The 24,072-nt window shown below is 37.8% G+C and overlaps 1 protein-coding gene across 1 annotated transcript in view; it reads left to right on the top strand.

The window, feature by feature from the left end:
• Nucleotides 1–16,073: 16,073 nt before the first annotated feature.
• The window catches only part of LOC114039223 (phosphatidylinositol 3,4,5-trisphosphate 3-phosphatase TPTE2-like), a 61,044-nt gene continuing 53,045 nt past the window's right edge, over nt 16,074–24,072 (top strand). The window contains exons 1-4 of the mRNA XM_027856912.1: nt 16,074–16,387; nt 18,953–19,048; nt 23,679–23,726; nt 23,976–24,029. Coding sequence (XP_027712713.1) covers nt 16,074–16,387; nt 18,953–19,048; nt 23,679–23,726; nt 23,976–24,029 — 512 coding nt within the window. The remainder of the gene's footprint in view (nt 16,388–18,952; nt 19,049–23,678; nt 23,727–23,975; nt 24,030–24,072) is intronic.

Below are 24,072 nucleotides of genomic sequence, written 5' to 3'. Positions count from 1 at the left end.
GCAGCTGGGAGGCATGGTAAATAGAGTGGTGGACCTGGAGTCAGAAAGACCTGAATTCATATCCTATTTCAGGCATTTACTACCTGTGTGACCCTGGGCAAGTCACTTGACCTCTCTCCACCTCAGTTTCCTCATCTATAAAATGGGAATAATAATAGCATCTACCTCAAAGGGTTGTTCTGAAGAACAAAGAAATATATGAAAACTTTATGTTTAATTAATTTAATTAATTAATAATTAACCATTATTATTAACCAAAAGTTTTCATAACAGATCCTCATTTATAGATTGAAATTACGGTATTAGACATACATCTCTAATGAGAGATAAAGTAGGGTATAATATTATAACAGTTAAAATAGTGAATATTGTGGTTCGGCTCTGCAAAAATTAAATATACTTAAATACACGATAGAGGAAGAGTATTTTTAGGTTAACAGAAGGAAAATGAAATATAAAGAAGATAGAAGAAGGAAGAGGGAAAAGAGGCCCAGAGAAGTAGAGTATTTTGCCCAATGGAAGAGTCAGGACTTAACCTTAGTCCCACTCTAGTGTTCATTCCACTATACCGTGTTACTTTGTTTATCTTTAGCAGAGAACCGAGCACAACCTTAGGGAAATATATGGATTTATTAGTATCAAATAGGAATTGTATTTGACTCCATCAAGTCAGACACAAACTATAGAAAGTTTATATTCACTTACGTCAACTTGAATAACACAGTTTTTTTTTTGAAAGGAGGCAAGTAAAATCTAGCAATTACAAAATTAAATGTAAATTCCCTATAAAAAGGCAAAGAGTTATGGAATGAATTAAGAAACAAAATCCAACATCATTTCACTTATGGGCTGAGCAGACCAGAAACTGGTAATATTGTCCTCTGCATTGTTCTGAACACTTAACATTTAAGATGTAGGCCAGTATTACATTGTGTTTTTGGCTACAGGGACACACTGTTGTATCATATCGAACCTGTAGTCAATTAAACTCCCACAGGTCTTTTTTCAAGCACTGTTAAACAATGTCTCTCTTATCACTTATCCTTCCAAAAGTAGTTTTAGTATCTAAGTATTCCTGGCTGAAAAAATTACATAAAATCAAAATATGTGTTACTAAGCATTCATTTCCCTGCGTATTCTCATGCTTCGAGGGTTAAAATCCAGTACTCCTGAAATCCAAAGGCTTTGTTCCTTTAAGAAATTTTCTGTAATGGTCCCATAGTTATCCCCTGTTGAAAACAGACGAAGCGATTCTATCCTGTCAGGAGATTAAGTTACGCCTTGTTAGAAATTAGTACATGTGGTGAATAGAGACACATTAATTCTTTCAAGCTACTATCAAGGAAATGAATCAATTTCTGCAACCACAGAGCACTAAGTAGAACCCTAGTAGACTCAAAAGTTAATGTCCTCCCAGCTAGTTCTAGTTACTACCTGGATGTAGTTTCCTCTTCTGGCAGAATAGGGCTGAATAATACTTAAATCATGGACTATGCTTCGGGTACAAGCTATTGGACCACTTTAAATGTGAGACTTTATAACAAAGTGCACATAATGCTTCAATAATTAAACCTCCTTGAATAGGATCAAAGATAGATCAGATCCAAACAAATTCTGCCGGAGGAAAGCTTACAAAAACATTCCAGTACAGGCTTGAACAACATACAGCCTACCAATTCAGGTGGCCCTCGAAAAATGTAGAAGAAGTAAAAGAAAGTAAAGATGAGTTCCTTGTCCATTCCCCACTTAATCCGCCTTCCACTAGTCACTATTGTGCTCATCATGTAACTTGGTGGGTGGTTGCCTCTGCGCACTCTCTCCTATTTGTTATGTGACCCATAGCAACCAACCATCATCAATCTGTCTCTAGTCTGAGATGAGTGAGAGTCGTATCTTTTTACTGTGTTTTCAGCTGTTACTGGAATTGAACAGGACAAGGTGAGTGCAGCCACGCACCAACACAGTTGACACCCGCTATGTGATAAGTTGGCAGCAATGGGAGGGCCTCTTCCCCTCCCTTGCTGCACAGCCGCCCTCCAAGTTACACGAGTGTCTGGTGTTCTCTCCAAGTTCAGATGCTCAGTTCAGTATTTCTCTGCATGTGAGCAGTTGCTGTGGAGATTTTTTTGGTTCTAACATTAAAGTTTTTGAGGTGACTTTGAAAAATGGGTTATAAAAAGAAATGGAAGATTGAATCAGAACATAGAATGTTTAATCCAGAGTGGACAAATAGATACTTGATCACTTACACGAGAGACAAAATATTATGCCTTGTTTGCTGAGAAATAATAGCCATTCTGAAGGAATATGATCTTCATCTCCATTTCAAATCAGAACATCCTGAGTTAAGCAAACTGGACACCAATGAAAAACAAATTAAAGCATCCAAATTGTTGAAAACTCTCAGTGGGGAACAACAGTTTTTCAAGAAAGTAAACTCAGAAAATAAGGCAACTACTTAGGTTGGTTTTCAGATTTCTAGAGAAATTGCTGCTGCTGGGAAGTGTTTTACTGAAGGTGACTTCATAAAGAAGTGTTTGCTGATTGCAGTTTCTGGATTATGTCCCAATAAAAAAGAAAAGTGTTTTTGAGAATATAAGTTTGTCCTGTATGACCACACAGGGAAGAGTAGCTGATGATAAACTGCTGACAAGAGGTATAATGCAAGCGGCAGCTAGTTAGGAGAGTGGGTAGAACTCTAGCCTTGGAGTCAGGAGGACCTGAGTTCAAATTCGGCCTCAGACATTTGACACTTATTAGCTGTGTGACCCTGGGCAAATCATTTAACCCTGATTGCTTCACCCCCCCCCACTAAAAAAAAGTGCAACACATCCTATTAACTAAATGTAAAGAGTAAGAAAACTAGTATTAAAATTTGTACTGCTTAACAAAGTAATTTTTTAACATTAATGTGATTTCACGATACATAAAAATCTTAATAAGTGTAATTAATTGATGTTATTTGAAATTTCCCTTTTTAATATGGTTTATTTGCAAAATAGTTTAATTGTTAAGTATACCTTTATTTGGAAAGTGAGCCACTAAAAACATGTCTGTGGCCTGAAGAAGTTTAGCCTAATTTTAATTTTGGCCCCTACCTACTGCCAAGTTGTGCAGGTCTGTTCCAGTGTATTAAAAAGAGCAAGATGGGGCAGCTAGGTGGTGCAGTGGATAGAGCACAGGCCCTGGAGTCAGGAGGACCTGAGTTCAAATCTGGCTTCAGACATAAAACACTCACTAGCTGTGCGACCCTGGGCAAGTCACTTAACCCCAATTGCCTCACTAAAAAAAAACACAACAAAAAACCACAACAAGATTCTTCCTTATATGTCTACCCCCTTGGGGAATGTGTGATGGAGCAGGTGCAGATGACTTCTGTCTTCTGTTGGCCATGATGGTTCTTTTAAATGACTGCTGAGCTGGAACTCTATGGATACAATAGAGGGACAATTTCCCAACTCTCAGTTTTCTTCCTGACAGTCTTAAGGTATAAGGATGGTTCGTTGCTTTGGAGGGAACTAGGTGGTAGAGAAAATAGAGAGCTAGGCTTAAAGTCAGGAAGACTGGACTTCAAATTCTGTTTCAGATACTACTACCTGTGTGACCCTGCCTGGGCAAGTCACTTAACATCTATTTGCCTCAGTTCCCTCATCTGTAAAATGGCAATAATAATAGCACCTTGAGAGAAATGATAACCAATGATTTGGGGAGATCCAGAGTTTCCTCCTTTTTCTAAAGTCCTGATTTTTAAAAGTTCAGTCTCTTGAAGAACATTGCTGATGATGAGGTTGGACTAACTTTCTTGTTCAGGTGAAGTAGCCTTTGTCTTCTGCTGAGGCTGGAGAGTGGCATTAATTTTTTGTCTAAATTGCCCAAGGCTGGGGGTGGTCTGTGTATAGGGATGGTCTCTTGTGATATTACTTTCAGCCCCTCATTGTAATATTCATTCTCTCACTAATTGTTAACACAACAAGGTTGATTCTCACCCAGGGGAACACCTACTCTTTGAAAGGTATATAAACTGTGAGCCCACCACCATGATGATCTTTGGTCTAAGAGAGATGACCAAATGACCATCCTTTTATTAATAAATGAGTTGGCCTTATTAATAAAATGATTAAATTACTCAGAAACTATGTCTCTTGAGCCTTTTTAATCACCATAACCTAACCCCCAGTGTTGTTCTGAGGATCAAATGAGATTAAAATTTTGTAAAGCAGGGGCAGCTAGGTAGTGCAGTGGATAGAGTGCTGGCCCTGGAGTCAGGAGGACCTGAGTTCAAATGCAGCCTCAGACACATAACACTCACTAGCTGTGTGACCCTGGGCAAGTCACTTAAGCCCAATTGCCTCATATAAAAAAAAAATTTTAAAGCACCTTGCAAATCTTAAAGTACCATGTAAGTGCTATCTGTTATTATTAGTAGTGTTATAACTTGGAAGGGGGGTTGCTCTTCCTCCACCTGGGTGCGAGCTATTGTGTCATGGACTCCCTAGGCAAGTCTATATCCGGAGATGAGGCTGGCTACCTCCTGTTTGTGCCTGCTTTCTTTTGATACCTTGTGAGATCTCAATAAGTGTCTGGCTTCTTCCTCTTTCTGGACATTGGAGCATTTGTACTGACCACATTGGCTGAGGCAGTGTCAGACTATATGAAAGGGAAAGTCATTCTCAAAAAGAGAAACCACCAAAAGGAAGAGCTGGCTTAATGGTGACCAGACCTTATTCAGTGTAAATGGATATAAAGTAACAGGCAATTTAGGGGAAGAAGTTATTCACAAGTGTCCCAGCAAGGCTTGAATACTTAGTCTTTCATCTGGTAACAAATAGGCTGTGATTCTGGCTTGCTTAGCATTCCCTTTTCTGTGTGGGGGAATAAAACTGCCTGTTCTGCATCCAATTCATGTTGGTATACTGGGTGACCTTTTTACTTCTGACCCATTCCCTCCCCACCCCACCCCCATACAAAAATGGAATTATTCTGAAATCTGAGCTGGGGTTAAAATTGGAGCTCTAGGAAGCCTAGTTCTCTAAAGGAGAAGGGAGGTAACTCAAGAACAAGGAGCCCAAGGCATTTGTCAAACACAGATAAAGGACAGGGATTGGCAAAGGTCATGAGCCCTCATGGCTTGGTTTAGTGGTGTCTGGCTAGGCATGTAAGAAAAGGACTATGTAGGTACTATTAACTCCTGTCCATTGGGCACTGAGTTGTCTGCAAAGTTTTCAAAGAAGGAAGAGAGCTTAGTATACTATAGGGATATATAGTGGAAGATATATAATGGAAGAGCTGGGAGTCACATTCTAGTTCTGCCATGAACTAGCTATGTGATTGTAGGAATTTTGGGACTGCAATAATGTAAATTGAGAGAACAGTCATCACAGAACAATGGGAAAAATGCAGGAAAATTACAAAGAATGTGGCTCCAAAGAAGAGATATGAGGTGATACCACCCCCAACTCCTTTGTAAAGGTGAGGGGGGAGGTCCATCTGAGTGGATTTATTTTGGTGATTTTATTTCTTTTTCAAAAGTTATTTGTTTATATGGAATGGCTCTTTGGGAGAGGGGGTAGATAAAAGAGGGTTGGTCTGGATAATGTCTAAGATTCCAACCATGCTGAACAGGTTTTGAGTTGATCGTAGGAGTTTGAAAAAAGAAAGAAAAAAAGAATGGGGGAGAGAGAGAGTAGGAGGTCTCTCTAGCTATTATGGGAAGACATTGTTTGTTAGTGATTTAAAAAAGATTGTTTATCTTGGAAGAAGAATACCGTAAGTGGTCCCTGAAAGTCTGAGGCATTTGATCCTTGATCTAAGTTTCATGGATGAATGTGAAGCCAATTGTTTATGTGCAGAATGAAGGGCTTCTGAGAGGAATAAAAGAATGGAGGCGGATGCTGGAGGAAGAAGAGGGTAATGGAATGTACATAGTGATCAAGAGAAGTTCTGTGAGTGAGTGGGTGATTATCATGGGAAATAAACACAGCCAAGCTGCCATTTCTTCACCACCAAAACATTCCTGGGGCTGTCTCCCAAGTTCCAAGTATCAGCAAGATGGTCTGCTTTAACAATCTGTTTCCCGAATTTGAAAAATTCACTTTTTCCACCTATGCTGTTTTGACAGAGGGTGAATCCTTTTGATAAAGTATCTGCTGAAGCAGTTTACCCCTGTAAGCCAGATATGGTTAACATTCAGTAAACTGAGGATAAATCATAGGACCATAACTATAGAGCTAGGTAGTAAGGGAAAGGAATGAACATTTATATAATAATATATAAGGGAGGGGAATAAGGATTGATATAATAACAATATCAACAACAATAATGATGATGATATATAATATAAATGGTTCTCTCTGGTTCCTTGATTTCTTCATAGGAGTATATCCCTTTCCTCTGCCTTTTTTTTTTCTTTTTGGTGAGGCAATGGGGTTAAGTGACTTGCCCAGGGTCACATAGCTAGTATCAAGTGTCTGAGGCTGGATTTGAACTCAGGTCCTTCTGACTCCAAGGCCAGAGCTCTATCCACTGCACCACCTAGCTGCCACCTAGATGCCCCCTCCCTACCCCTTTCATTTTTAATCTATTCTGTTATCTTTGAATAAGTATAATCTTCCAAGGTCATATTCTATTCATGTGTCCCCTCCCATAAAATCTCGAAGATATCTGTGAAATCAAAGATGAAGGACAAGTTCAGAGAAACTTCTATTCTGTTCCTGATTGTGACCAGAAAAAGGAAAAACTTCTCAGTGAAGTAGAAATTATAAAAAACAACAACAACAACAACAACTTTGTGTGGAAATGAGCACTTGGAAATTCTCAATAGAGAAAGAAAGGAAAGATAAAAGAATAGTTTAATATTTACCCTAGATTTTTGAAGTGCAGATTACCAATGCTCCAAAGAAAGCATGTTGACAAGATGGGAGAAAATGCCATATTGCAATCTTTTGGGAGAAAAAACCCCAAAAGCTAGAGATGTTTAATTTGGAGGGAAAACTTTTTAAAATTTTTTTATTTTTGCTTTTTTTTTTTTTGGTGAGGTGATCAGAATTATGACTTGACCAAGGTCACACAGCTGGTAAGTGTTAAGTGTCTGAGGTTGGATTTGAACTCAGGTCCTCTTGAGGCCAGAGCTCTATTCACTGCGCTACCTAGCTGCCCCTGGAAAAAAAATTTTAAGGGGTAGAGGGGAACATGATCATTTTCTTCATGTCTTTGCATAGCTGTCATTTGGAGGAGAGTTTAGATTTATTCTCCTTGGTCCTAGAGGACAGAACAAGGAGTGACAGATGGGTGGAAGTCAAAGAGAGACAGATTTTAGTTAAATGTAAGAAAAATCTTCCTACCTATTAAAGTGGCTTAAAAGTGAAATGAGAAATTCAGGGGCAGCTAGGGATAGAGCACCAGCCCTGGAGTCAAGAGGACCTGAATTCAAATCCAGCCTCAGACACATAACACTTACTAGCTTTGTGACTCTGGGCAAGTCACTTAACCCCAATTGCCTTACCAAAAAGAAAAAAAAAGAAATCCAGTAGTGAAGCAAGCAAATGATGCCCCGAAGGTTGCTCTGTTCATGTTCTGATGGTTTGAAGAGATAAAAGAGAAGAGATGATAAAAGGAATACATCAAAATGTAAAGGAGGAAAAAGAAAGTGGAACTTGTTATTTTTCATAATTGGAAAGTTTAAGAAGAACATTCAAACATGGAGAAAGTGTTGGAGGGGTAGGTATCGGATGAACCCTAATCTAACCTGAAATAAACAAGGGAGGGTTGAACACACCAAATTTAGTGTAGAAATGTATCAGATTCAACAGGAAAACAAACAAGGATGGGGGATGGGTTGTAATAGATGATAAAACCAGAGACAGAAGTCAGTCAATTAATATACATTTATTAAGCACCCACTGTATGCTAGGCACTGTGCTAAGTCCTGGGGATACAGAAAGATGCAAAGACAGTGTTTCCCTCAAGAAGCCTACAATCTAATGGGGGAAACTACGCAAATATGTGCAAAGCAAGTTGTTAACAGAATAAATAGGAAACAGTTGACAGGGGGAAGACTTAAGAATTAAGGGGAATCCAGAAAAGCTTCTAATAAAAGACAGGATTTTAGTTTGAACTTAAAGGAAGCCAGAGAAGTAAGTAGATGAAGTTGGGGAGGGAGAACATTCTAGGTATGGAGAAAATAACCTGGAGCAGAGGCCTCTGTGAAAATAAGAAAGCAGAGGGGGCAGCTAGGTGGTGCAGTGGATAGAACATTGATCCTGAAGTCAGGAGGACCTGAGTTCAAATCCAACCTCAGAGCCAACGCTTGATACTTACTAGGTGTGTGACCCTGGGAAAGTCATTTAACCCCAATTGTTTTAAAAAAATTATATAAGAAAGAAATATTTGGAGACTTTGGTAAAAGTTTCCTTGTTTTGTGAACCTGTGCAGAACTTTGGTTTTGGGGATAAATGTGGCTTTCATTTGTACATGTAGGATTGCATGTGATCTTGCACAATTGTCTGTTTTGAGACCTTACTGTTGGCTTACTGAGGAATCCTTACTGAGGAATCCAGTGAAAGGACATAGCTTTGTGCCTCCATAGAGGCTATAGAGAGCTGTTCTGAATTTGGGACAAAGATCTTAATTTGTGATGAGGATGGTGTTTAAAAAAAAATACACCCCTGCCTATTTGCCTGGAAGGCACATTTCGAACTAGGAAACATATAATGGGGCTTGCATGTCCAGATCTCATAATACGGACGCTCCCTGCGACCCCTAATGAGTGAATGGGATTACTTACTTTGGCTATGTGGCTAGAAAGGCTGTGGTTGCATCTTTAGAACTGGCTAGACTAAGACAGCCTCTTTTTTTCCTGGACTCTTTCTTCTTCTTTTTTTTTTTTCTTGGCAATTGGGGTTAAGTGACTTGCCTAAGGTCACACAGATAGTAAGTGTCTGAGGCCAGATTTGAACTCAGATCCTCCTAACCCCAGGGCTGGTGCTCTATCCACTGAGCCACCTAGCTGCCCCCTCCTCAGCTCTTTCTTGCTTCATCCAGAATGACCGGTTCACCTACAATGCAGGTTCCATAAACTGAATATGAGAGAGGAAGGACTTCTTTCCCCACTCTCCTTCTTTTATCCTGGCTCTGAGAAACAGGCCTGGCGACATTTGTTTCCATCCTGGGTCATTTGTCGTCCTCAGTTCCAGATGTTAGCAGTGATCCCTACTGGACCTTGGAGTCAGGATTGCAGGTGGGATGGTATAGCTGATCTGGCAGGAAAGCCCCATGAAGCCAGGGGGCTTGGGACTTGAGCCTGAGTGGGGTTTTTGACTTTGAACTGGGACTGTGCTCTATAGGAATGGAGCTAAACTGTGACCCTAACCCATTTCCCACCATCTCCCTCCCTCATATGCGGAGGTGGTACAAAGCGGGGGTTATGCTCCACATGTTGAGGAGCCTGTCTGCATATTTGTTATTACATCTTTGAACTACATATTCCTTTGAAAAAACTAATACAACTGTTTGTGAATGGAACTGGGGTGCATCGCTACATTGGAGCAAACACCATAGGTGGGAACTGGAGACATTTGCAGAGAGCCTGGACACCCGCCAAGTTCCCTTGGTGAAAAAGGTGAAAACCCTGGGGAAAGATGAAATGAAATATACAGACAAGCAGCACAATTTTGAAAATAACATGAAATGTGTCATATCCTTTTTAAAAAAAAAATGATAAACTAGTGATTCACATTTTCATACGATCCTCTTTTTGTGTTCTACTATGTATCTGGAAATGCTCTCTTTTGGGGGGGTAAATTCAGAATATTTTTTAAAAATTAGTTTAAAACAAGTAGAATGGGATATAACATGAAGTCTTTCTCACTAGAATTATTCAGTTGGAGGCTGGCTAGGACTACATCTACAAGGGAGCCTTGTCCTTCTTCAAGTCTGGGTTGAATTAAATTGCTTCTGAGGCTTCTTCCAATTGTGAGATTCTATGATGCTGAGCAGTTACTAATGAAAATATTAACGAATAGCTAGTTCAGAACTGATTTCTACAGAGTATTATCCATTAGACTTCACAAGGGGAAATTTTCTTATAATCTCATATTTAAAAAATCTCTAGCGCATTTTCTAACAAGTAAAAGTGTTATTGGCCCCTGCACTAAAAACAGGAAAAATTACAAAGATTTATTCTTCCTCTTCAAGGCCCTGGTAATTTTCTTGCCTCATTTCTCCACCTAGTGGAACAAATTGACAGTACAGGTATTTAGAATGTTTCAGAGAACCATTGTAAAAGGAGCACCAATTTCTTGTTTAAAAAAAAAACACTTTGTGTGAAAAGTGAAATAATTAATAGTTGAACCTCAGTCTTTTCCATCTTCAAGTTCAGAAGGAAGTACAAACAATCAAAACAGCTTTAAAATAGCATTTTTAAAAAAATTTTTTTGGTGAGGCAATCAGGATTAAGTGACTTTCCCAGGGTTACGTAGCTAGTGAGTGTTATGAGTGTCTAAGGCTGGATTTGAACTCAGGTTCTCCTGACTCCAGGGCCGGTGCTCTATCCACTGCACCACCTAGCTGCCCCCTTGAAATTATAATCATGTAAAATATGATAATTAACTGCCATCCAATGGAAATCTGCAGCACAAATTCAAGTAATGAGACCACTTCAGTGAATAGCCCTAATTGTGACCTGATTCTTTCTTTTTCTTTCTCTCTCCATATATATATGTATATATATATATGTATGTATATACACACATATATATAAGTATATGTGTATACATACATGTATTCCTCTTTATAGAGATAATAATTAAATTTATGACCTCTGATGAGATAACCAAGAAAAAGAATGTAGAGAGAAGAAAGAAGGTAGAATATTACTCTACTCTTCAGGATAAAGTATTGCATGGCTCCCATGGTTTGGTGTAGGACACAGATGATGGTCCAGCAAATGAAATTAAAAAGGAACAGATTAAGAGAAGAACCAGGAAAAAGCCAGTTTTCATGAAAATCTGGGAGAGAGAGTATCTAGGAAGAAGAGGAGGCTGTCCATAATGTCAAATGCTGCAAAGAAGTCAGGAAGAGTGAGCGCTAAGCAATGGCTATTAATTCCATTAATTTAAATTTTTTCCAGTTTATAAATATTTATTTTCTCTCCTTCCCATATTACCCTTGCTGCTTGGGAAAAGAAAAACGAAACCTTGGTAACAAATATTCATAGTCAAGCAAAATAAATTTCCACATTGGCAAGAAGTTCATTTATTATCTCTGTCATGAAATGGTTAATATTCTTAATCATTGGTTCTGTGGAATCATGGTTGACCATTGCATTGATCAGAGTTCTCTCTTTTTATGGTGGCAAAGAACTAGAAACTAAGGGATTCCAACTGATTGTAGAACAGCTGAACAAATTATGGCATATGAATGTAATGGAATATTTTTGTGCTGTTAGAAATAACAAAGGGAGCAGAGGTTTCAGAGGAACCAGGAAAGATTTATATTAACTCCCTTTCCATATAGCAATTCTTGAAAAGAATAGTTTCAATTGAATGAAGACATCAGAAGCCTGATTGGAATGTGTTGAGGAGTGATAGCAGAGGAAATGTAGATAAAAAGTGTAGGTTGCTTTTTCTAAAAGTTTAAATATGAACAGGAAAAGAGATATAGGATAACTTAATGGGATGATAAGATAAAGTGAAGGTTTTGTTTTGTTTTTTAAGGTTGGGAGATACCTGAAAATGTTTGTAGGTAGCAAGTAAGGTAGAACCTAGGGAGAAAAAGGAAATAAGAAAGAGGAGGGCAAGTGAAAGGGCTTTCTGCTCAATGAGATCAGACGAGGTAATCAAGGGCACAAGTAGAAGAGCTGATCTTGGTGAAAAGGGCCATGTTGGAGACTGGAGCTAAAGAGGAGAGAATGAGGAATGATATCAAGGAGTTTTGAGGTATGGAATAAAGGGAAAGAGGTGGCAGATCATGAATGGCCTCTATTTTCTCAGTAAAGTATGAGATAAAGTCCTCTACTGAGTGAAAATGGAGAAGTGGTGTGGAAGGCTCATGGAGAAAAGAAAAAGTTTGAACCAGTCATTGGGGATCAAATCAAAAGCTGATTAGAGAGAAAATAAAGGGATTGCTGTGGACCATTGAGAGCCCTGTTGAGTTTTGATAACAAAAATTCATAGTGGATCCAGTCAGCCAAGGGGTGAGTGACTCCCTCTAGTACCAGGCAGTGATGGTAACCCAGTGTTGGGATGTGACAAGACATGATAATGACATAGTAATAAGCCAAGGGATTCTCAAGCACAGTATACAAATTAAATTGCTTATTATGCAATCTTTCCCTGTCTTCTAAATTTTTCTTGATAATCTTAAAGATGTGTGTTTACTAGCTCAAAAAAAAAAGTACTTCCAGCTACATGCACATGTTATTTCTGATTTCTTTGAATGATGTGTTTATCTGTTTCCTTTATTACCTGTCTTCAACCTCGGGCTAATTCAATTTGACTCTGGATAGCAGATAGCAACTTACTTCAGAATAATATATGTAACTCATATCTATATACAGCTTTAAGGTTTTCTCACAAATAAGTAGTGCAGGCATATTTCTGTTTGAGAGATGAGTAAATCACCTCTGAAGGTGGATGGCATCTTCCACCATAAATCCAAGTCTTTCCATATTTTTCTAAATCTACCAGCTCATCATTTCCTATACCACAGCAATATTCTGACCCAATCACATTCTATTTGGGAAATTGTCTATGAGAGTTTTTCCCCAATTTTCTGCATTCCTTCTATTCTTGGCCACATAGGTTTTATCTATACAGGAAAATTTAAATTTAAAATAATCAAAACTATCCATTTTACACATCAACACTACTCTTGTCTTATAATATGGTTTAAGGTCTGATACTACTGAATCTAATTGCTTGACATCTTTTCCCCCTGGTTGATCCTCTGCTCTTCCAAATGAATCCTGTTATTATTTTTCCTGACTCAGGAAGATAATTTTTTTTAGTAATTTAATTGGGATGGCATTACATAAATAGATTAGTTAGGTAAAATTGTCATTTTAAAAATTATATTAGCTTTACCTACCATGCACAATAAGTATCACTTCAATTATTTAGATCTAACTTTGTTTGTATAAAAAGTGTTTTGTGTTGATAATCATATAGATCCTGTGTCTGTTTTGGCAGATATATTTTTTAATACTGTCTAGTTATTTTATGTGGTCTAAAACTATTGATTAATATGGCTATCATATAGTGTAGTTTCCCTATATTTCTCTTTTGATTAAATCTGATTTTAGCTTTTACTTTGATCTTAAAATCATGGTTACTATCCTTGCTTTTTTACATAATAAATTCTACTCCTGACCTTTATTTTATGTTTATATGTATCTCTCAATTTTTTATAGCATTTCCTGAGAGCAACATATTGCCGAATTCAAATTTTTAATCTGCTATCAGTGTTCATTTTATAGGTAAATTCATCCCATCCACATTCTAAACTATAATTATGTATACATTTTCCTCCTTCCTATTTTATTTACTCTCCTTCTCACCCTATTCCTATCCTTCCTCACTACTCTACTTTACTTCTATCTGCTACCTTGCCCTCCTATTCCTTAACCTACCCCCCTCCAAGAACCCCTCCTTTATCTTCTCCCTCCACTCTATCCTCTTATTTTCTTATTTCTTTCTAAATTTAGAAGATTTTTATACCCTTCTAAATATGTATGTTGTTTCTTCTTTATCCCATTCTCATTAATCTACACGTCTTTCTCTACCCCCCTATCCTATTCCTTATCTCTTCTTTATTTTCCCTCCTCCCTATCCCCTCCTCCCTATACCCCTACCTTCTTATTTCTTTCTGAAATTAGAAGATTTTTATACCCTTCTCAATATGTGTGTGTGTATGTGTGTATTGTTTAAACCATTTCCAATGAGAGTAGAGTTCCAGAACTACCTGCCCTCCTCCTCCATCTAATTTCTCTGTATCACTTCTTCCTCTTGCACCTCATTTGTATGAGATAATTACTTTTTTCACTTTTTCCTACATCATTTTGCTTTTTAGAATCACATCATACTCAGCTTTACCCCACTCTTTCTTTCAAAGCACCGAATTGCTAATGACAATCTTAGATATGTGGTTTACATTTTCACGTATAAAAAGTAAACAATGTTTCCTTATTGAGTCCTTTGTAATTAGTCTTTGATGTTTACCCTATATTTCTCTTGCATCTTGTATGTCAAATTTTCTATTAAGTTATGGTCTTCTTGCAATAAAATCCTGAAAGTCTGCCAATTCATTGAATACCCATTTTTTTTCCATTCAGAATTATACTTAACATTATTGAGTATGATATTTCTAACCCCAGTTCTTTTACTTTTTGATACATAGTGTTCTAAGACCTGTGGTCTTTTAGTGTAGCTGCTGCTGTGTAATTCTAATTACAGCTCTGCCATATTTGAATTGTTCTTTTCTTTTTGCTTGTAATATTTTTTCCTTAACCTGGGAGTTTTGGAATTTGGCTATGATATTCCTGTAGTTTTCCTCTGAGATCTCTTTCAGGTAGTGATTGTTTTTTTTTTCTCTATTTCCACTTTCCCCTCTTGTTCTAACACTTCAGGACAATTTTCTTTGATTATTTCTTAGATTATTGTATCGAGGATTCTTTTTTTGATCATAGCTTTCAGGTAGTCCGATTATTCTCATGTTTTCTGTTCTTGATATGTTCTCCAGATCAGTTGTTTTTCTAATAAGATGTCTCACATTTTCTTCTACTTTTTCATTGTTTACATTTTGTTTTATTATTTCTTCATATCTTATAACTTCGCTGGCTGCCCCTTCCCACTTCTAATTTTCAAGGAGTTGTTTTCTTCATTAAGATTCTGTATCTCCTTTTCTAGTTGTGGTTGACTTTCTTTTTATAATCTTCTTCTTTTTCTTGGATCATTCTTACTTTAAAAAATTTTTTTTCTCAATCTCTTATTTAGTTTTTGAAGTCTTTTTTTAATTCTTCTATGTATTCTTTTTGGGGAGGTGACCGTTTGATATTAGTCTTTGGGGTAGGAGAGGCTTTTTTGCTTCAATATCCTTCTCTGAAGATAAACTCCTGTCTTCTCTATTCCAGTAGTAACTTTATGGTTGGGTTATTTCTCCCTTGCTCATTTAAAAAAAATTGTTTAGCAGCTTGTCATTTTAGTCATCTCTAATCCTGGGGTGTGGGGGATGGTGCCTCTGGCCTCAGGTCTTTCTTGCTGGGCCCAACCTCTGTACTCCCTTTCCCTTCCAAGCCACAACTAGGACCCCCACTCCATCTTGCTGGTCATGTAAACTGAAAGTCCATTAATAATGTTTTTGGAGCAGGTACCGAATGATATATTTGAAAGAACAATTTTAAAATGCACAACCTTTGTGTTCTGATTTTATTCTTCTGGAGCCTTTAAGCCTTATAACCTAAATCTTCAGGGAAAAAGTCTGAATATTCCTCAGCATGTGTGTATGTATGTGTGTGTACATGTGAGTGTGTGTAGGTGGGTATATGTGTATGTGTGTGTGTCTTCTGTTTTGAGACCAGAGATTAAACTACTCCTATACAGCTTGACCTGGCTTCTGGAATAAGAATCTGCAGCTTGGTGTTGCCTTGGTTACTGAGTTCTTTTCCAGTACTGGCCTCCTAGTAGTATCAGGTTTCTGGTACTCCTTAGTGGTAGGACACTATCTTGCCCCCACCCCCTTCTCCTCTCCTTTGCAAAGCTTTCTCTTACACTGTTGCTGGCCTCCTCTTTCCCTAACCCACTCCAAGGGAAGTGTCTGCTCTTGGTTCAGTGAGGTGGAGAGATTTTTTTTTTAGAGGAAAATGTGAATGGGAGGCAACAGATTCTCTTTACTCCATTAGGCTTACCTTTCTGGTCCCTGTACTCCTTGATTCTCAGGGGCCAAGAAAAAGAAATGAATTAATTAAGGGACAGTGGGGAAAACTGGACCTAACCTTGAACAGGAGGATGAAGCCTCCAATTAGAAGATAGTTTGTTCCAAAGTTTTTAAAAAGAAAAAAGAGAAAAGATGACAAGACCACTATGGCAAAAGAAAAGAAAGGAAAGGAAAGAAATGACAAGGAAGAGAAGGTTGGGGTGGAGGAAGCACCTGAGCAGGAGAAAGTTCTTTCTCCATCAAAGAAAACTTTAACTGAAGTCCCAAGCTCTGAAGGGCTCAACAAACCTCCTTCTTCCTCCCCTTTCTTATCAGCCTCAACCTCAGCCTCAAATACATTCAGACTTGAATTCTTATCTCAATTCAGAACTTGCGAGGCCAACAGTAGCCCCAAGCACCGGTCCAAAATGAGTAGATTCTTTTGGAGATTCCTAAGGACGATTAATTCCAGTTTTGTCAGGTAATGCTTTTGGGGAAGCAAAGGAGGGAGGGAAGGAAGAATAGCTCTGAGAGTAACCATATCTGTCTCCATCTCCCCTGAGCTCCTTGAGCTTCCTAAGCCAGTGGTCCCTTCTCCCCTTCTCCTTCCTAGCTCTGCAAACAAGACTTGGGGACACCCTCTTGACATCTAACAAACTCCACTTGCCTTTGAGGTAACCAGCAGTCTCTCCTAGTTAGAAGGAGTTTGCCTTCTTTCTGGTCCCTGATTCCTGTGTACTTCTGTTTTGAGAGTGATGCAGTCTCCTGGTTTGGGGGACTGGTTTAGGACTCCTTAACCTTTAGGATTCTTCAAGCATTAAGTTGCTTCAGGTTCTTCTGGCTTCCAGCTTCAACAGGGAAGATGGAAGAGGCCAACCCCACTTTAGGCTGCTGAAGGAAAAGACTCTAGGAAGACATGAGAAGGACTGGCAGTCTCTATCATGACCCTATCCCCAGCTTAATACACCAGAGATCGGAGAATTTCCCCTTGGGTGACATCTAGGATAATCTTTCTTGGTCAAGCTGAGTTATCTCTTTCCCAATGGGAAAGCTCCTTTACTCTGCATTATCTGATATATATGCTCCTTTGTATACCTTCTCTGATTTCTGTTTTGCTATGACTTGGATAAATGGATTTCTTCACATTTTGTTATGTGTGTTCTGTGTGGAACTAGTACTAGATGGAAAAGGGATCAAACTTTGGATATAAAACTTGGGGTGCTCCTTCCCCCCAAAATGACAAAGTGATCAGAAATTAGATTGAACTCAATCATATCCCCTAGACTAATAATATTTAAGGGAGAAGACAGATATAATTCTAGCCCAGGACCTCTCTCTGAATAGGGCCAACTGGCCTCTGGTCCCAACTTCCTACTTCCCCTCCTGGAAGGAATGAAAGTCTCCCTTGGAGAAGAATGGGGGGGAGAATAAGCTAGAGATGTCTATTCTGCCTCCCTTTGCTCCATACAATGATGACCCTCATGTGGCAGGGCCTCCTAGCCACAAATAGACCTCTCACTACATATGTGAGACCCAATTCTCCTACAGATTATTATCTTGTTTCCAAGACACTACAACAAATCCAAAGTCTCCCTCATATACGCAGGGCTGTCCTTCAGGGAACTTCACTTCCTTTCCTGCAGCATAGGTGTCACCTTTCCATGGGTAATATCAACAGAATTTTGTGAAATGACCCAAAGTACACCTTCTTCTCCTAAATCCCTTTGTGTGCATTACCCTAATAGGATGTTCCTCAATGAAATTTAACCCCTATGTTGAAGATAACCAGTAGTAATTCAATAAATATCTGAAAACTGGGCTTAAAAAGCTTTTTGCTCTATACCTTTCTGAGCACTAAGTAATCTAGGTAATTTTAAGGACAAATGTGGCAGATTCATTGTGCTTGAGCTAGGTATATATATTTGGTTAGGAAAATTAAAAAACATTTTTCTTCATTTATTTTGTGAACAAAGTTATGGGTTTAGTGATTTTAATAAGTTGGCAAACATCTGTCTTAGAAATATTGGTTAAATAACAAAACAGGAAAATGATAAATGCTGGAGAAGATGTGGGAAAATTGGAACACTAATGCATTGTTGGTGGAGTTGTGAAATGATCCAACCATTTTGGAGAGCAATTTGGAACTATGCCCAAAGGGCTATAAAAATGTGCTTACCCTTTGACCCAGCAATAGCACTTCTAGGGCTATATCCCAGAGAGATCATGCAAATGGGAAAAGGACCCACATGTACAAAAATATTTATAGCAGTTCTTTTTGTGGTGGCAAAGAATTGGAAATTGAGAGGATGCCCATCAATTGGGGAATGGCTAAACAAGTTGTGGTATATGAATGTATTGGAATACTATTGTGCTATAAGAAATAATGACAGGCTGACTTCAGAAAAATCTGGAAAGACTTGTATGGTTTGATGCTGAGTGAAATGAGCAGAACCAGGAGAACATTGTACACAGTAACAGCCACGCTGTGTGATGACTAATGTTGATAGACTTAACTCTTCTCAGCAATACAAGGATCTAAGACATCTCCAAAGGCCTCATGATGGAAAAAGCTATCCACATCCAAAGAGAGAACTATGGAGTTTGAATACAGATTGAAGCATACTATTAGCTATTTTTTTTTCTTCTGGTGTGTTTTGTTTCCTCTTTCTGGTGGTTTCTCCTATTAGTTCTAATTCTTCCTTACAACACTAGTAATGTGAAAATATGTTTAATAGGAATGTATATGTGTAGCCTATATCAGATTATGCATTGTCTTGGGGAAGGAGGTGATGAGGTATGGGGAGAAAAATTTAAAACTCAAAAGCTTATGGAAGTGATTGTTGATAATTCAAAATAAATTAATTTTAAAAAAAGAAATGTTGGTTAAAATTCAATTAAAGAAACAAGCACTTATATAAGTGCCTGCTATATGCCAGGCATTGTGCTAAGCACTTTACAAATATTATCTCATTTAAATTATCTGAAGTATTCTCTCTTACACACTTTGGAGATAAAACGCAATTGTATAATTCTCTTTCTCTTTTAGAAATAGAAAACAAAATTTTAGTTTCTTCATTTCAGAAGTGAGACATAGCACCTTATCAATGGTAACTGGATTGTTTGGAACTGTCAGATCTATTACGTAAGTAAGTAAGCTAAATGATACACAATTACTGATTTCCAAATACAAATTTCTTACTTTTGGAACAAGAGACTTAGCTGTGTCTCTCAGTTTACATTAAAGGTGGAAATTTGATGTTAAAGCTTATGTTTCATAAGTATCCAGGAAATTTACTTGTATTGAGTCATTTTTCTAGAATGAATTGATGATTATTCATCCTTAATTTTGACAAGCTGTTTCATGTTATCTTTTCTTATTTTATTTGTTAAGTTCTGAACTGAAATGCCCTGAAAAAGGAGTATTTCCATGCATACAACAGGACACAAAGAAAAGATTGTGTGTGTGCACTGCATGTGTGCAACCCCCTTTTGTCCATTTCAGGTAAAAGTGATGTCCCATCCCTCCACCCTTACCTCCATGTTAAACATTTTTCTCACATATCCCACACATATCCCATCTTAAAGTACCTTAAATACAACCTTAAATCCAATTTGAGACTTGATGGGAAGTCTTCAACTAACAACTATTACCAATGACAAACTTTCTTGCATCACAAAAAAAAAATTGCCTCCCAAGGTACACATCATTTAGATCACAAAAAATGAAGTAAGGTTACTATGCTTACTTCATTCCACTGTTCCTCATAATGGAGAGGATCAGTACCTGCTGATTTTGGTCCTTTGAAGAAATAAAATACAATCTCATCTGAACTTGTTTCTTACCTGCAACTCTTGAATTCTTTGCTTTTGTATCTTACTGGAATCACTACTGTCTATGTAATTTTAAGAGATTATTTTAATAGTGCTGGAGAAGTCTCTCAAAGAATTCAACCAAATTTAAATTAACATTTGAATTCAGACAATGATGACTTCATGCTAAATCGAACTTCAAAGTATCTCTTTCATAGCCTATTGACCATTCCTGTGAAGCAAACTGATACTGTCACATACTTTTGTATGATGGTGTTCTCATATATTCTTACGTCCTTCAATGTCACAAGATAATCCTCACTTTTCTAACTAAATAGAAAGGGGGGTAGCTAAGATTAAAAGAGATATTCAAAAGTTGTCCTTGTGCTTCAGAGGAAATAGTAATAATAAACATAATAATAATAGCTAGCATTGATGTAGTGCTTCAAGGTTTGAAAAGTGCTTTACAAATATTATATGATCCTCACAACAACCCTGGGAGGTATGGAGGTGCTCTTATTATACCCATTTCCCACATGAGGAAACTGAAGGAGACAGAGGTTAAGATCCTGACTTGCTCAGGATCACACAATTAGTAAGTGTCTGAGGCAGGATTTGAATTCAAGTCTTTCTAACTCCAGGTCCAGCAACTCTATCCACTGCACCAATCCAATCCAATAAACATTTATCAACTGTCTACAACATGCCAGGCACTGTGCTAAGCATTGGTAATACAATGAACAGAAGGAAAGTTCCTCCCCTCAAGGAGTTTACAATCTAAAGGGGAAGACAGCACATAAAAGGAGGCAGGAAAGCAGAGGAGGGGGCAGGGAGGAGGACACCAGGGAGTACATGAGGAATCTTGTTCTGTGACACTGAAACCAGGTAGGGCGGCAGATACAAAGTGAAGTGACTCGACAATCCAGTTTCTGCCTTCTATGTTGTTGTTCAGTCTGTATGTATCAACTATATGTATCAAAGGTGGGACAAGAACCCAGCTCCTCTTGATTTGGAGAAGGGCTTTCCATTTCCTTTGCCCTGTCAGTTAATTTATTTAAAATTGAGTATTATAACATAGGAGATAGATTTCTAATACCCACAGAGTCATGGGGGAGGCGGGGGGAAAGCAATATAAGTAGAGGGACAGAACTTCAAGTGTACTAAAGTAGTGTTGTAACTAATTTCTCTTGAATTCTCCTTGCATTTCTCTACTCCTTTTATCCTCTCCTCTTTGTTCTGGTCAAGAAGGATCTAGTCATGGATCGGTGGATTTGAGTTGGAATAGATCTTAAAGTTCGTTTAGTCCAACATACCTTATTTTATGAATGCAGAAACTGAGGCTCAGATACATTGGGACATGCCCATAGCCAGCCCTTCTTTTTTTGTGATAAAAATTAATAATTGAAAACATTAAAACCAGACTTGTCTGACATGATATTCAATATTCTGTCCTAGATGTGCCTCACCTCTCTGCCATGACAGAGGAGGAATATTTTATTTTCTCTTCTCCAAGACCTTTGATGATGATTCCCCTTCGCCCCCCCCATTATTCATAGTTCAATTTCACATTAGTGATCTTTTGATTTTTATTGTTGTAGTCATTATATATATTATTTTGGCTTTGTTTATTAGCTCTGTATTAGTTCATATGTATCTTAAATTTTTTTTCTGAATTTTTCATATTTGTCATTTCTTCCTGGACAATAATGTTCTATTACATTCATATATTTTTTTTACAACCATTCCCTCAAAAAGTTATTTTTAAAGTTCTAAAAAGGAAGAAAGAGATTTGGAAGGGAATTAGTTCTCTTTTCTTTAATTAAATACATTCCTCTTCAGACCTCCTGCAACTATACTCCTATTAGCTTTAGTTTATACTAGTCGTTTAGAGCACAAGATTCAGGTATATCCTGACTGTTTCCCCCCAACTTCTAATGGCTGGAAAATAAGGATGAAAACTCCCTTCCCTCCCCATCACCCCACATCAATACCCCTTGGAAAAGAAGAATGAGATACATTTTTAACTCCTCATCAGATAAACCCTTAATAATTTAGCCTTCATCAATGTGTAATTTGTGTCCATTTACTGTGTAGAATTTCCAGTTGAGTAAATGTACTAAATAGTTTCTTCAATAACTTCTCATGGCCTTATTTTATTTTTTTTTGGTGAGACAATTGTGGTTAAGTGACTTGCCCAGGGTCACACGGCTAGTAAGTGTCATGTATCTGAGGCTGGATTTGAACTCAGGTCCTCCTGACTCCAAGATAGGAGCTCTATCCACTGTGCCACCTAGCTGCCCCCCATGCCCTTATTTTTTGAGGAAAGAGAATGAAATAAAAAATGAATTTTTTTAAACTTAAGGATTGTAATGTTTGAATTTTAACAAAAGGATAAACTGAGGCAGATCTCTGTGCAAGATATTTATTAGCAGAGGCATGCTATCTGTCAAATGGGTCAGTGGCTTGTCTCCATTAATGCTGGAGCAAGAGGACAGTTCCCTTTATATAGGGTTTGGGGAGTACGGAACAAAGAATGGAGCAGGACAGAAGACATCATGGAATTAAGGGCAACATGACTGGTTAATGGAACTGAGGCACAGGGAGCAACATGATTGGTTGGAAGTTTGGTAATGGAGGCTATCAATGACCCCACTTCTCTCTTGAGAATAAGAAATGCTTATTTTCTGAGTGCCGGTGTGAGATAGGGACCCAGACTTTTGGACAGCAAATTAGACATCCCTGAAGGATAGCTTGGTGGAGTAAAGAAAAGAGGCCCAAACTCTCTTGCTTTCTCACACATTCCCCAAGGTTAGCAAAATTCCTTTGAGCAGGAGAGCTGGATTTTGAAACTTAACCCATTACAGGCCAGGGAATTCTGAGCTAAGTTTAGAGACAAAGAAACATGACTTAAGCAGTTATAGGACAAAAGCAGTTACAGGGCAAAATCAATTACTTGTAAATAGGATCAATAAAATGATACAGGATTAATCTTAATCTTGTCAGGATTCAAGAACTTTTAGGTATGGTAGGACAAAGAACAATCAGATTTTTAACATGATAATGCTTTATTCACACACACACACACACACACACACACACACACACACACACACCCCCTACTCTTGTCTCCAGTCTAAGGATTACTACTGAAGACAACTACAGGAACTTAAAAGAAGAAAACCCTAATGGGAACTCTCAAAGAATAAAACTGCCAACATTGCACAGCATCATCTGGAACATAGATAAAATATCCCTGCCAACCCAGCTAATATCATATAACCAGCAAGATTAAAAATGTTATTACATTTGTGTGGACTTAATCCTTTCATCTCGGATATGTCTATAGCCAAACCCAAGCAAACTCTACACTATTTGTCTTCTCTCCTCCTCAGCATCTGGCCAGTGTATCTTCTACTCATACCAGCTCTTCTTGCTAAATCCAGGTCCTTGGGGTATAGGAAACCATTCTCTCCCTAATTATTCTCTACTCTCATCCCCAACCTTCCCCCAGGACAATTGAGCCAGAATATACTATTCAAATTATATAGGGCTGCTTCCAAAACCTCGGAAAAAGGAAGAAAGTCCTGCTTTTCCACACTTTTCCCTACTTTCTTCAGAGTGATACTGTAACACCAATTTTCCTCTGTAAGGCTTTATAAGTGATAGAAGAATTAATTTGGAAGTTATGCCAACTTCTGCATAGAAAGACAGAATCAGGAATTAATATTTCCTATCACATAAACAACTGAACTCAGTGAATAGCATTGTCACAAATACATTTTTAAAAAATGTGTTTTTCCAAGGAATCCAGAGAATATAGTTTAAACATGATACTTTGGGCTCACTTCCTATCTCACAGGGTTGTTGAGAGGCAAGAATTTTGTAAACCTGAAAGTATTTTAGAAATGTGAATTGTTATGAGTTAAATGGTACCTAATTCTATAATTTATCTTCATTGACAGATTGAGAAACAAAATATTCCCTTCACAAACTTCTGAGGGAAGAGAGAAGTAAGTTGATTTTTATATACACAAGGGAGAAGTCTCTTAGGGATGCAAAATATATAGAAAGGGATCATCTATATAAAAATACTGACCCAAAAAAGGCCAGCTGTACTGATAATATTTAGATATTGACATTGGGCCTTTTTTGAGAGACCTTGTAATTTTGGTGATTATAAGTGGTTTAAACAAGACATTTAGATTATTGTTGTGCAGCACATGTCTAATTCTGTTCTTAAATTTTTTGGTCTTTGAAAGTAAAAGGGACTTCACTGGAAAGACTGGTGATTTTGATGATGATTTCGAGCATAGGTAAGTATGTAAAAAGTTATGGTGACTCAGTATCCTGTTGTTC

The sequence above is a fragment of the Vombatus ursinus genome, unplaced genomic scaffold (assembly GCF_900497805.2).
Source record: "Vombatus ursinus unplaced genomic scaffold, bare-nosed wombat genome assembly UNPS02011700.1, whole genome shotgun sequence".
Lineage (NCBI taxonomy): Eukaryota > Metazoa > Chordata > Mammalia > Diprotodontia > Vombatidae > Vombatus > Vombatus ursinus.
This window is presented reverse-complemented; position numbering and strand designations above follow the sequence as displayed.